Source organism: Puma concolor, chromosome B1 (genome assembly GCF_028749965.1).
Source record: "Puma concolor isolate L17-30 chromosome B1, mPumCon1.1.hap2, whole genome shotgun sequence".
Taxonomy (NCBI): domain Eukaryota; kingdom Metazoa; phylum Chordata; class Mammalia; order Carnivora; family Felidae; genus Puma; species Puma concolor.
Genome location: NC_141670.1, coordinates 97,900,040 through 97,914,403, shown reverse-complemented (window position 1 = coordinate 97,914,403; position 14,364 = coordinate 97,900,040). Strand labels below are relative to the sequence as shown.

At 35.1% G+C, this 14,364-nt stretch overlaps 1 protein-coding gene across 1 annotated transcript in view; it reads left to right on the top strand.

The window, feature by feature from the left end:
* SLC25A31 (solute carrier family 25 member 31) overlaps nt 1-14,117 on the top strand; it is a 28,837-nt gene extending 14,720 nt beyond the window's left edge. Inside the window, exons 3-6 of the mRNA XM_025921772.2 lie at nt 4,328-4,445; nt 7,254-7,408; nt 8,899-9,024; nt 13,209-14,117. Of these exons, the coding sequence (XP_025777557.1) occupies nt 4,328-4,445; nt 7,254-7,408; nt 8,899-9,024; nt 13,209-13,409 (600 nt within the window). The 3' untranslated portion in view covers nt 13,410-14,117. The remainder of the gene's footprint in view (nt 1-4,327; nt 4,446-7,253; nt 7,409-8,898; nt 9,025-13,208) is intronic.
* The last annotated feature ends 247 nt before the right edge of the window (nt 14,118-14,364 follow it).

The following is a 14,364-nucleotide window of genomic DNA, read 5'->3' as shown; positions in this document are numbered from 1 at the left end:
CATATATTTTACAACAAATTTTTAAAAAGTAAACTTTTGATACATGCATGAACTTTGGATGAAAGAAAACAATCTTGAGTTATTTGTTCTGTGATTCCATTTATATAAAATTCTTGAAATATCAAAATCATTGAGATGGAAAACATATTAGTGGTTGCCAGGATTGAGGTAGGTGGCTGTGGCTGTAAAAGGATAGCACTGAGGGATCTTTATCATGGAACTGTTGACTGGTGATGGTCACAGGAAACTGGATATGTGATAACACCGAATAAAACTAAGTACACACACAAATGAATGCATGCAAAATGGGTGAAATCTGAATAAGGTCTAAGTTTTTATCAATGTTGATTTCCTCTACTGTAGTTATGCTGAATACTACCATTGGGGGAAATTAGTTGGAGAGTTTACAGATTCTCTCTGTATTATTTCTTAGGATTCATGTGAATCTGCTATTGTTTTAAAATAAAAATTTTTTTTAAAATAACCATTGTGGGGAGCTATGCACCTATACTGAACTCAGCTCTATATTGTTTCATTGAATGTTCCCCTCACCTTTTGAGGTATTTTTATCCTAACTGTACAGGTAAGGAAAGCAAGACTGAGAGCTGAGAGCACTTGACCAAGTCATTTGTTCAGGTCTTCCTCACTCCCAAATTCTGATTCTTCAATTGAACTCTACTCCTCTCTGAGCTAAGGTGACTAGACTTGGTGAACCTTAGCTGAACCTGGGTACAGAATGTTTCTCTGCCCCCTTTTAGCAGCTTCCAGCACAACCATCAATAGGGAAGATTAGAACTTCTCCCAGCTTTCCTTCATGCCCAGACAAGCTCTGTTAGAAAGAACTTTGGTTCCAGGGCATTTGTTCTTCAGTGCATCATTGAGTCTGGTCACACAATATCTATTTGTCAACAGTTGAAAATAAACAAGATTGGGGCACTGGGGTGGCTCAGTCAGTTGAGCATTCAACTCTTGATTTTGGTCATGATCTCAAGGTTCATTAGTTCAAGCCCCACATTGGGCTCTGCCCTGACAGAGTCTACTTGGGATTCTCTCTCTCTCCCTCTCTCTTTCCTCCCCTACTTGTGCTATCTCTCTCTCGAAATAAAAAAAATAAATAAACTTGAGAGAAAAGAAACAAGATTATTTTCCTCCAGAACCCTTAGATTATTTCATCTTCTTGTCTATCCCTGATTCCTCTCCTTGCCCTCTCCTTTTACAATATAGTAATATCTGAATTTATTAATTTATAATAACTGAAACCCTCATTTAAATCAATAAATTACCTCCTCTGGGTCTGTTTTATTTTCAAGCTTAACTAGCTTAATCTATCCCTTGATAGATTTTGTTACACGAACACTTGCAGGATTATCATTCAACATAGATACTTCTTTTCTCCTCCTTGCTTCTTTCATTCTTCCCTCCTTCTCTCTTTCTTTCTTCCATCAGAAGGTTGGCCACACTATTTATCCATGTTGTGTCTGTCTGTGTCATTTTTTCAAAGGCCCCACTTCCACTGTCAGAAGTATCATGGTTTGGATAATAAATTATATGATCATCCACCCAGAAACACATCAGTCTGCCTTCCTAAGATCCATGCATGTTTGACAAATACTTTAAACCACTAACAGTGTGTTTATACATAGGTGATTTTTATTGGAAGAGGATCTATAACTTGAAACAGTCTCAAAAAAGACAAAAAAAGAGCTATTTAATAACTTTTCCATTTTTGTCCTTACTGCTAACTGGCATGGAACTGTAAAGTCACATTCCCAAGAAATAGACTCTGGCCCTGTTCATCTTTTTCTACCAGGTTACAGATTATCTTCTAGATTATAGATTAGCTACCTTGGGGTCAAATGCAATCTCCTGATCTAACTGTCTCTGGGTGATTAGGAAACAGGGCTACCCATACAAAACTTAGTAAGTTTTGCTGCAAAGGAGCCATAGGGGTCTGAGGATAGTATGTGGCATTCCTAGTACCTCATTAAACAAATATTTATTGAATATATTACTATTATTCTGGGTAAGGTCCTATGACTTGTATTGTGAAATAAACAGGCAAATTCAGAATCCTGGCATCAGGGCACCTGGGTGGCTCAGTTGGGTGAGACTCAGACTCTTGATCTCGGTTCAGGTCATGATCTCATGGTTCCTGGGTTCAACCCCCACATCGGACTATGTGCGGGGAGGGGATTCTCTCCCTCTCCTTCTGTCTCTGCCCTGCCCCATGGATGTGCACATACACACTCTCTCAAAATAAATGAATAAACATTAAAAAAAAATTCTGGCCACAAAAAAATACAAACAACCAAAATGTCCATGAACTGAAGAATGGATAAATAAAATGTAAATCCATATACTGGAATATTATTTGTCAATAAAAAAGAATGAAGTGCTAATACTTGCTACCACATGGAAGAACCTTGAAAAACATTATGTTAAATGAAAGAAGCCAGTCATGAAAGACTATCTACTGTGTTATTCTTTGTGTAGGAAGTATCTATAATAGACAAATCTATAGAGACAGAGAGGGGCTTAATGGTTACCTAGGACCCAGGGAGATGGGTTGGATGTGGAGTGACTGCTAATGGGTATAGCATTTGGGGTGATAAAAATGTTCTAAAGCTGCTGATGGTTGCACAGTTCTGAATGAATATACATACTATCAATCCATTGAATTGTATGGTGAATTTATATTGGTAAATTGTATTATATTTTAATAAAGCTGTTAAATAATAATCCTGACTTCAAGAAATTTATAGTCTGTAGGAGGTAAGATGAGTACAAATACTTACAAATAGAAGAAAGTGATTGTAAATACTATTTAAGTGAGAATCTGGAACATGTTGACATATTTTACATATTGGTCATAGGATTCACCTTTAATTCTCTGAGAGCTGAAGTATATGGAGAGAGAGAGATGATTACATACAGTTTTGAATGGGTTTGGAGATCAGAAGTTTCATGGAAGAAGTTGAATTTGAATTAGAGTATAAATCAGTAACTTTTGTATTTAAAAAAATAGGAAAAAAATGATGGGAAGGTCCTTCTAGGCCAAGAGTTCCAAAGCTGTCTGAGACTTAAAACTATTGTTAGAAATAAAAGCCAGAGAATAAAGCAAAAAACTGAACCTGACTAGAATATTATTCATTTTAATGTATTTTAAATGGTTACAGTGGCCTTGGACCCTAGGTTTTCTATAACCACTCCAATTCAAATATTCTTTTCTTCTCCAGTAAGCTCTAGATGTTAAAAAGAAGTTTACTGGACCTAAGCAGGGCACATTTTAAATGTTTATCAAAAAGAACCTCAATAGCTTAGGGCACCTGAGTGGCTCAGTGATCAAGTCATGATCTCACAGTTCATGAGTTTGGGCTTTGTGTTGGGCTCTGTGCTGATAGCATGGAGCCTGCTTGGGATTCTCTTTCTCCCTCTCTCTGACCCTCCCCCGCTTGCATATGCATGCCAATGTACTTTCTCTCCAAATAAGTAAACTTTAAAAAAAAGAACCTCAATAGCCCAAGTGAACCAGATCAGTAAGGCCTAACTTACATGCCACTCAACTATATTATAATTGATTATTGCCAGTTTTCATGTCAGCAGTTGAACATAATATATTTTTGAGCTGTTAACTTTTGAGCTGTTTAATATCAACTAAAATTACAAAGTGAAATTGTGGCATTATAAAGTATTATTGCCCCCCCCAATACCAAAAAAGAATATAACTAAAGCCTCCATAGGTACCTGACATTTTAGCCATAGCTAACACTAATATTTATTTATTCATTGATTCATTGATTGATTCATTCATTCATGCATGTATGTTAGAGCACCTGTGTGAGCAGGGGAGAAGGGCAGAGGGGGAGATTGAGAAAATCATAAGCAGGCTCAATGCTCAGTGCAGAGCCCAACATAGGGCTCAATCCCCCAACCCTGGAATCATGTGAGCCAAAATCAAGCATCAGGTGCTCAACAAAGTGAATCACCCAGGCGCCCCCTAATACTGTTATTGACAAAAAATTTATATAGTCTAAAGAGATAATTATCTTATGTGGCCTCTTGTTAATTTGGACTACTTTTGCTGGAGGCCATTAAAATGTCTTGGAATTTCTGTGTATCAGCATTTAAACTGTATCTCCCAGACTACCTGGAAAGAAACAGGCTTTGTGAACATGAAGGGAAATATTTTGCACAATATGATATGCATTATCATAGATGTTTACTTTATAAAAGCATTTTGAAAATCTGACTTTTTAACCTTCATAAAAATAAAAATTTTAAACAGATTCTATAGCTTAATAACCATTTTTTAATTAATATGTTTCAGTTCTGGAGGTGGTTTTTGGCAAACCTGGCCTCTGGTGGAGCTGCTGGAGCAACATCCTTATGTGTAGTTTATCCATTAGACTTTGCCCGAACCCGATTAGGTGCTGATATTGGAAAAGGTATAGAATTTTCAAAAATACTACTCTTCCTTATTTGCATTTTGAGTGAAGTATTATTTATTGTAGAGTTATACTATAGCAACGTGAAATACATTCTAAAAATCTTATCTCAACCAAATGGTAGAATAATAGGGCCTAAAGATTACTACTTTTTTCTTTTCCCTCAAAAGAAGGAAGGAGAAGGCCATTACTGCAGTAACAAAAGAGCAGATATGAAGATGGCTCGTAACTTCCAGTTTTTTCCTAGAGAGCCACCTCTTAGATCCCTCCCTGAATTTATTCCTGTTTCAACTATGGCTCCTCTCTAGGTTACATGTACAGTTCTAATCCCAGAGATTCCCTTTGCCTCTGTCCTTATTCATCATACCTTCCTCTGTTTTTGTTACACTCTTACTTTGGTAGATTATATTCTTATATAGTCTCCTGAGCTTTTTGAGCAGATAGGAGATATATTGGGATCTTGAATGTCTAAAAATATCTCTGTTTTTACCCTTTTACTTAATATTTGACCATATTTACAATTCTAGGTTAAAGTCACTTTCTTGGGGCGCCTGTGTGGCTGAGTTGGTTAAGTGTCCGACTTCAGCTCATGATCTCGCGGTTTGTGGGTTCAAGCCCTGTGTCGGGTTCTGTGCTGACAGCTCAGAGCCTGGAGCCCGCTTCAGATTCTGTGTCCCCCTCTCTCTCTGCCCCTCCCCTGCTAGTGCTCTGTCTCAAAAATTTATTTATTTACTTACTTAATGTTTATTTACATTAAAAAAATAAAAATAAAGTCACTTTCACAATTTTGAAAACATTTCTCTGGACTGTTATTTCTAATATTGCTCTTAAGAAACCAATCTCTTAACTGCCGATCCTTTTGTATGTGACTTTTCTTTTTAATTACCTTTTGTCCCTAATGATCTTGACATTACACAATGATACATCTTTGTGTGAGGCTTTTTTCTGCAGTTGTGGAAGAACTGGCCCCAGTAGGGGCTATCAATTGGCCCCATTCAGTCTGGAGCCTTGTGTTCAGTTCTGAGGATGGCAGAGGAGTAAGGCACTTGGCTTCTTGGGGGTGAGGTTTTGAGCATTCATATGTTACATTGCTTTCACCTCAAGAGCAATACTCTAATTTCTAAGTCTTTCTGAGGTTATTGGGGTAAAACAGCTTGCTTTTCTCTCTGCAAGAAAGTAAGTTTCAACTTTTTCTGCTCTACTGAGTGAGTTACCACTCTTCCATCTCCTTTCCATCTTGCTGATATTTGTGGATTTCATTCTGTGTCATGTACTGTTCTTGCCTATATACCTTTAAACCTGTTTTATTCTTTTATTACCATTTTAGTAGAATTTCTCAAAGCAAGAGATTCATTTGACAAATACTTATTGAGTACCTCTGTGATCAAGGCCCTGCCTCAGATATGAGATTAGAGACACACATATAGATACCCCACATAAAACATGGAGCTCATGGTACATGGCCCATGTACCTCATGGTCAAGGGGAAAACACAAGTAAAAAAAAAAAAAAAATGAATAAATGACTAAAATATACTGTCATTTAGCAATAAACGACATGAAAAAATATTGAGGGAGCAGGGAGTGACATCAGTTTTATATAAGTGATCAGAGAAAATGTCTCAGAAGGGGTAGCAGTTTGAATAAAGATGAAAATATGAGTTCCAACTATCATGTTTAACTGGCAGTCCAAATTTTCTTGTTATTGCTAAGGAAGTGAAAAAAAAACTCTCTTATTTTTAGTTCAGTTCTGTAATATTTTTCTCTCAAAATTGGGAGAATTTAGTTTATTTTGAAAGATTATATTCTATATACAATTACTTTAAAATATTGTAAAGGAGTTCTAGGTGAAGGGAAAATAAAAATGAAACCAGCAAACACTAGAAAAATATGATAATTCATCTAAACTATTAATCCTTAAAATTGCTAGTTCTTGGCTTTGTCTTTTTGCTGTGTCTGTCTTTCTGCTTTTCAACTTAAGTAAGTTGTGGAGTATTTTTATTTTATTTTTCTGAACCCTAGTTAGTAGCTTCTGGTAATTTTGTTGAAATGTTTTAGGCAAGTCAAATTGGTTGAAATATATTGCTTTTATTTGCTTTTTTTTTTTTTAAGTTTATTTATTTTGAGAGAGAGAGAGAGTGTGTGTGAGAAGGGGAGGGAGAGAGAGAGAGAGAGAGAGAGAGAGAGAGAGAGAGAGAGAGAGAATATCCCAGGCAGGTTCCAAGCTGTCAGCACAGAGTCTAATGTGGGGATGGATCCTATGAACTGTGAGATTATGACCTGAACTGAAATCAAGAGCCCAACGCTTAACTAACTGAGCCACCCAGGCACCCCTAGATTGCTTTTATAAGAGATTAATATTTTCAGTTAAAATATTTTAAGATACTATTTGAAATATTAATTCTCTGTAAACAAATGAGAGCATTTTCATTTGTGTCCTTTTTTATTAGAAAGATTTCTAAATGGCAGTTTCAGATCATTTAAGTCTGTAAGATTAATTACTTTGATTAAAGTGTTTATCTGAGGGGCGCCTGGGTGGCGTAGTCGGTTAAGCGTCCGACTTCAGCCAGGTCACGATCTCGCAGTCCGTGAGTTCAAGCCCCGCGTCAGGCTCTGGGCTGATGGCTCAGAGCCTGGGGCCTGTTTCCGATTCTGTGTCTCCCTCTCTCTCTGCCCCTCCCCCATTCATGCTCTGTCTCTCTCTGTCCCAAAAAATAAATAAACGTTGAAAAAAAAAAATTAAAAAAAAAAAAAAAGTGTTTATCTGATATGTAACGTTGCTAATACATTTTAAATGGTTTTATTTTAGGTCCTGAAGAGCGGCAATTCAAGGGTTTAGGTGACTGTATTATAAAAATAGCAAAATCGGATGGAATTGTTGGTTTGTACCAAGGGTTTGGTGTTTCAGTTCAGGGCATCATTGTGTACCGAGCCTCCTATTTTGGAGCATATGACACTGTTAAGGTAATTTGAGGCTTTAGCTGCTGTATATTAAATACCTGGTTTGTTTCTTTTTATTGTTTTAATGAGTAGTTTGTTCAGCAGATATGTTTACTTTTAATTATGGAAATGAAAATAAATGATGAAATAAGAGACATAGAATTTTGTTTCATCATGACTTTGCCATAACCTTATTAAATTATAACTTGATTATGGATCTCACTTTACATATAAAGCATAAACCCAAACATTAAGTTTTTGTGCTGTTTGCAACTGAACAACTCACTGTATATTGTGTTACAAATAGAAAACCTGCTAATTAGGCTTACATCATAATCAAATCTTTAGCATATAGAAAGACACCTTCTAACAGGTTTTCTGATTTTACATTCACTTTATTATCACTTATCATAAAGTAGGAAAGAGGAAGATTGTAATTATAGCTACCATTTTTTGAGTTACTACTTAGTTCTAGGAACTTTGTTAAGTGTTTTCTTGCAATTTCCTAGGGTAGCTTTTAATATCCCCATATTGAAGATAAACAATCTAGAAATCATTAAGTAATTTATGTTAAGTGGCAAAAATCCCATGTTCTCAGTCACTTCCAAAAGGAAGCAATGAAATTAATATCAGTATTACTTACTAAATAAGATGAAGACTTCAGAGAAATTTTGTTTTACATATTGTTTCTGCTTTCCCTCATTAGTATAAATATAATTGTTGAAGGTCATTTTTTTTTAAGTTTCTTTTGAGAGCGAGCAAGTGTGAGTTAGGGAGGGGCAGAGAGGGAGAGAGAGAATCCCAAGCAGGCTTAGCACTGTCAGCATGGAGCCCAGAGCCTGACTCAGGGCTCCACTTCATGAATCATGAGATGGTGACCTGAGGCAAAGTCAAGAGGCATGACGCTTAACCGACTGAACCACCCAGCAGTTCTGAAGGTCATTTTTATTGTGGTCTGGACATGTTACTTTTAGTTTGGTGTGTATTTTTTAGACAGATTAAATTAATGGAAATTAACATGCTTTTATGTATGTTTATTTAGTAATGGAAAATTTTGTGTGTGTTCTTCCTCTGCTTTTCTCTATCATCACCTGTAGTAGTTGTGAAATGTAGGAGTGTTTCTTCACTAGCTTAGAGTTTTAAAGCTGCTTATCAAATACTGTTGATGATAATATCAGGCATTCTTTAATTTTTAACTCTATGAGGAAGAGCCATGGAAGAACTTTTTTGGTCACTGGCTGCTATCTCTCCTAGTGTTTGCCATTAATAACAAATCTCTGATAATAGCAAGTATGCTTTTTTCTTTCAGGTATGCTTTTAAAGTGAAGCCATGTAGGGCATACTTCTTTCTTATTGATCTCCTAATATTAATCTTTCCACATTAAATCAAACTGTGTTTTGTTGCATTTGAAGTATAATTGAACCCTCTCTCATTATAGGAGTTACTCTTTGACTTAAGAATTTAAGGTATTTTGGAAATTTAGATGGTTACTTGACATGTTTTTCTTTTCTAGGGCTTATTACCAAAACCAAAGGAAACCCCGTTTCTTGTCTCCTTTTTCATTGCTCAAGTTGTGACCACATGCTCTGGAATTCTCTCTTATCCCTTTGACACAGTTAGAAGACGCATGATGATGCAGGTATTATATTATTATTTGTGAACCTAATTGAATTTTCTAATATCTTTGATATTCAAATATAAACTTACTCAAATTTTAGAGAAATTGTGGCCGAAAGGCAGGATGTCTGTTTTATTTACTAAAAATAAATGTATGATGTGTTCTTGTATCCTTTCTTATCTCCAAACAAACTTCATCCAGCAAAAGTTTCTTCCTCTTTTGTTATCAAAATAGAAATTCTTTCCACTCCTATAACATATCTGAAAGGTGGAGGGGGATGGCAGGGATTGGAGGAGGATGGCACAGATTGGATGAGTATGTCTATCTTAAATGAATATTAGGTTAAGTGCAGTAAGCCCTGTCACAAGCCATTGACATGTTATTATTTGCTGTAGTATATTTTAATAAAGGAAATAATTTTTAACTCTGAGGATGAAAACTTGTTTTAATGATCTATGTTCTAAATATAAATCTCCAAATAAAAATTTTGGTACATCCAGCTTATTGATGTTACTTGCTACATTCATTTGTTTAGCAAATACTTGAGTGCCTAATCTATGCTACGTTATGGTGACACAAAATAAGGTAGAATCTGCTTCCAAATTAATAGCATAGTATTAAATGCATACAGTTAATGGTATAAATTGAATGTGCATAGGTTCCAGGAATGCAACAGAGGGATGGATATCTAAATATTTAAAGTGATCAGATGTGACCCCTTGGAGAGCTAAATGTCTGTAAATAGATTTTTTTTCTCTAGATAGTGAGAGAACATTCTAAACAGAGGAGGGGAAACATATGTAGAGGTATGGCTTGAGAAGTAGTTCAGTATACCTAGATGATAGGTTTCATGAGGGCAGTTAAAAATAATGAGCCCAGAAAGCTAGAATAGTAATAGAGTGCTTATTGTGTCCCAGATACTGTCCTAAGCATTTTGCACTTTAACTCATTTAATTGACAGAACAATGCCATGAGGTGTAGTTACTATCATTATCTTCATTTTATGTCTACAAATCCTTTAGGCCACCTGAAAAGGTAAAGCATACCTATTATTACTTCACTCACAGACTATTTTTAGTTACTCCTGTGTTTCCTCTTGATCTATATCTAGCTGTAGTTTAATACATTGAAAAACTTTTTTAAATGGAAAGTTAATTTGCATATAGACTATGGATTAGGTAAATAGTACTGTATCAATGTTATATTTTCTGATTTTGATAACTGTACTTTGGATATGCAAGAAAATATTCTTATTCTTAGAAAATACACATAGTAGTGTTTGAAGGTAAGGGACATGATAATGTGCCACTTACTCTCACAATAATTCAGAAAAAAATTGTGGGTGTATGGAGTTTTAAAGCTTTTTTTTTTTAATTTTTATTTATTTTTTGAAATAGAAAGAAGAGGCCGTGGAGGGGCATGGAAAGATGGAGACAGAGGATCCAAAGCAGGCTCTGCACTGACGGCAGAGAGCCCAATGTGGGGTTTGAACTCATGAACCATGAGATCATGACCTGAGCCATATTCGGACGCTTAACCAACCGAGCCACCCAGGCACCCCTAGGGGTTTTAGGTATATGTGTGTGTATTGCTAGAACTGCCATAAGAAAGTACTAGAGACTGGGTAGCTTAAATGATAGAAATTTATTTTCTCACAGTTCTGGAGGCTAGAAGTCTGAATCAAAGAGTCCAGCAGGGCTGATTTCTTCTGATGACCTTTCTCCTTGGTTTATAGATGGCTGTCTTTTTCCTTATGTCTTTCTATGGTCTTTTTTCTGTTTCTCTTCTGATAAGGATGGGCAAATTGGATTAGACCCTACCCTAATAAGCTCATTTAATCTTAATTACCTTTATAAAGATTCCATATCCAAATTTAGTCACATTCTGAGGTACTGAGGATTAGGACTTCAGTATATTAATTTTGTGGGGACACAGCGCAGCCCATAATAGTACTCTTTAATTTTTGTATTTTCATTTATATTCTACAACTTTGTTAAACCCTATTACAAATACTAGTCTATATCTACACTCTGAAGTTGTATTTTTTTAAACGTAGGTGTATATCTGTGAATAATACTGTTTCTTCCCCTTATCAATTCTTGCACTTTAAAAAAAATTTTTTTGATGTTTATTTATTTATTTTGAGAGAGAGAGAAAGACAGAATCCCAAGCAGCCTCCATGCCACCAGCACAGAGCCTGCTGCAGGGCTCCATCCCACAAATCGTGAGATCATGACTTGAGCCGAAACCAAGAGTTAGCCACTTAACCAGCTGAGCCACCCAGGTGTCCCAATTCTTGCACTTTTTATTTCCTTTTCTTGCCTTTCTGCACTGGCTGAGACTTCTGTTTTAGTGTTATACTAAAGAAGTAATAACTGTCAACCTTTTTTGCTGATCTTATGCCTTTATTGAATTCTTCAGTGTTACATAAATTAATGTTAGCTGGGGGAACCTGCGTGGCTCAATCAGTTCAGCATCTGACTTTGGCTCAGGTTCGTGAATTTGAGCCCCACATCAGGCTCTCTACTCTTAGTACAGAGCCTGCTTCGGATCCTTTGTCTTCCTCTCTCTCTGCCCCTCCCCCATTCATGTACGTGTGAATGCCCTCTCTGTCTCTCAGAAATAAACATTTAAAAAATAAAGTAAATCTGTTTAAAATTTTTAAAAATGTTACCTGTGGGATTTTGTAGTTATCCTTTATCATATTATGGCTGTTCTTTTCTGTTTTGGGTTGTAGTAGTTTTTAATCATGAGTGGTGGTCATGTTTTTCTATATCTATTAAGATGATTTCATTTTTTATATGTTAACCTATTATATTACATTAATCTGTTTTCCAGAGCTAAACAAATCTTATGTGCCTGGGATAAACCCAGCTTGGTCATTATGTATTATATTTCTAGCTGGGTTTGATTTGCTAGTTTTTGTTTAGGAGTTTTGCATTTTTTCAGTGATTTGGTCTTCTAATTTTTCCTTCGTGTACTGTCCTAGTCTAATTTTGGTACCAGGGTTATGCAGGCCTCATAAAACATGTGGAGTCTTCCACTTGTTCTCTTCTCTAGAATAACTTCCATAAGATTGGAATTAAATGTTCATTGAATATTTAGTAGGGATCACATTTGAAGCCATCTGGATACATGGTTTTCTCTAAGAGAGGATGTTCAGCAACTAATTGGATTACTTTAATGAATTTCATGTATTATTCCAATGTTTTATTTTTTATTCTGTTGGTAAATTATGCTTTTTTAGGAGTTTGTCTATTTCTTCTGAGTTTTCAATTATGAAGTTGTTTGTAATATCATCTTGCTTTTTCTTAATCTCTGGATCATCTGCAGTGATGTTACATTTGATGTTTCTAAGAAATTTAGAGACTTTCTTGTTTTTCCTCAAATAGTGTTTCTAGAAATTTTTCAGTAAAATATTTCAAGTAAATAACTTTGACTTTGTATACTTTCTGTTATATTTATTTCCTATTTCCTTTATTTCTTTGGGCTGTGTTCTTATTTCTACTTTCTCTAGGTTTATTTTCTAAAAATGTTTAGATTGTTCATTAATTTTCAGCCTTTCCTTTCTGATATTTCAAAGTCATTAATTTCCTTATAAGTTACTACCCAAGCTTAATTTTAGTTAAGGAGTTTGGTAGTTATTATGAGGCTTTAAATATTTTCTCAGATGTGTTTTTCTTAATAGCCAAACATTTGATATTTTTCTAGTTATCTTTTTTGCTATCGATTTCTCACTTAATTGCAAAGTAGTGAGAGGGTAAATCATAGTATGTGATGTCATCTTTTGAACTTTGTGAAGCCTAACATATGGTCAGTTTTCAAGATGAGAATTCTCAAACCACTGGGTACAGTATTCAGTATATGCCCATTGACTCAACATACTTACTCAATACAGTGTTAATTTAATCTATCCTTAGTGCTGAAAAAAATATGTCTTCAAATGAAAGATATTGGGGCACCTGGGTGGCTTGGTTGAGCAGCTGACTTTGGCTCAGGTCATGATCTCACAGTTCGTGGGTTCGAGCCCCACATCTGGCTCTGTGCTGACAGCTCACAGCCTGGAGCCTGCTTCCATTCTGTGTCTCCCTCTCTCTCTGCCTCTCCCCTGCTTGCTCTGTCTCTCTCTAACATAAACATTAAAAAAAAATTTTTTTAAGACGAAAGATATTAAAATGACAAATTATTTGTCTTTCTTTACATAGAGTGGTGAGGCTGAACGGCAATATAAAGGAACTTTAGACTGCTTTGTGAAGATATACCAACATGAAGGAATCAATGCATTTTTTCGTGGTGCCTTCTCCAATATCCTTCGTGGTACAGGGGGTGCTTTGGTGTTAGTACTATATGATAAAATTAAAGAACTCCTTAATATTGATATTGGAGGTAGTTCATCAGGAGATTAAATTAAGAAATGCATATATTTAAGTTGTTAAACATACAAATTATATAGCTGCCATTTGTATACAATTTGATAGTGTGTTATTACTGTCAGTATTTTTTAGAGTACTAATTCTACAATAAAGCATATGCTTTTTCAAGGGTTTTAAATACTAAAAATCAGATAAATGTGGGTTTCCTTCCTACTTACTTAGACTCAAACTCAATGTGACATTTTACTTATAAGTAGTATGTTATTTCAGTGTTTAAAATTCTTTTCTTTTATGATGAAAAATTAAAAAGTGTAATGCTAAAATCTAAGATATGCAAGTTTATTCTTTTTAAATGCTATTCTCTTAATATAACTGTCTTCCCATTTAAAATCATATGATATATTAAGTATTTCTTAAAAGCTTCTCAGGAGATGTCATCATATTTATGGGTATAAGTAAACTTTCTTCTACAACATCTCTATTAAGACAGCTCAGGTATTGTGTATATTTATGTTATCATATAGCTGTTATAAGTACACTTTCTAGATCCGATCATAAAAAATTGATGACTTTATGACTCTATAAACATGTAGTTGTAAAAGAAAAGATATAAAATGGCATGTCTGCTTTTGTCTTTAAATAAAATCTGGCTAATGTGAATATATCTTGGAACAAAATATATACTCTTGAAAATTAGTTTGTGTACTCTGTATTGATAATAAAGAAAGTTTAAAACTGTTACATATGAGCTTTTTTCCCCTTGATTCTAACTTTATTAATAAGCAAAGAATAATAAAATTTTTGTCAGAATTTGGAACTGACTTAAAGACAGAAGACAGGGTTTCCAAGGTTTTGTATAAGAGTCTGTCTTGTTTTTCAGAAATGTCGTAGAAGATAGTACATTTGAAATCCCCAGGATTTTAAAGTTTTAGTGGGTAAAGGAATGTTAAGCTGGAGGGGATAAACTGTAGAGAGATTTTTGAGAGGC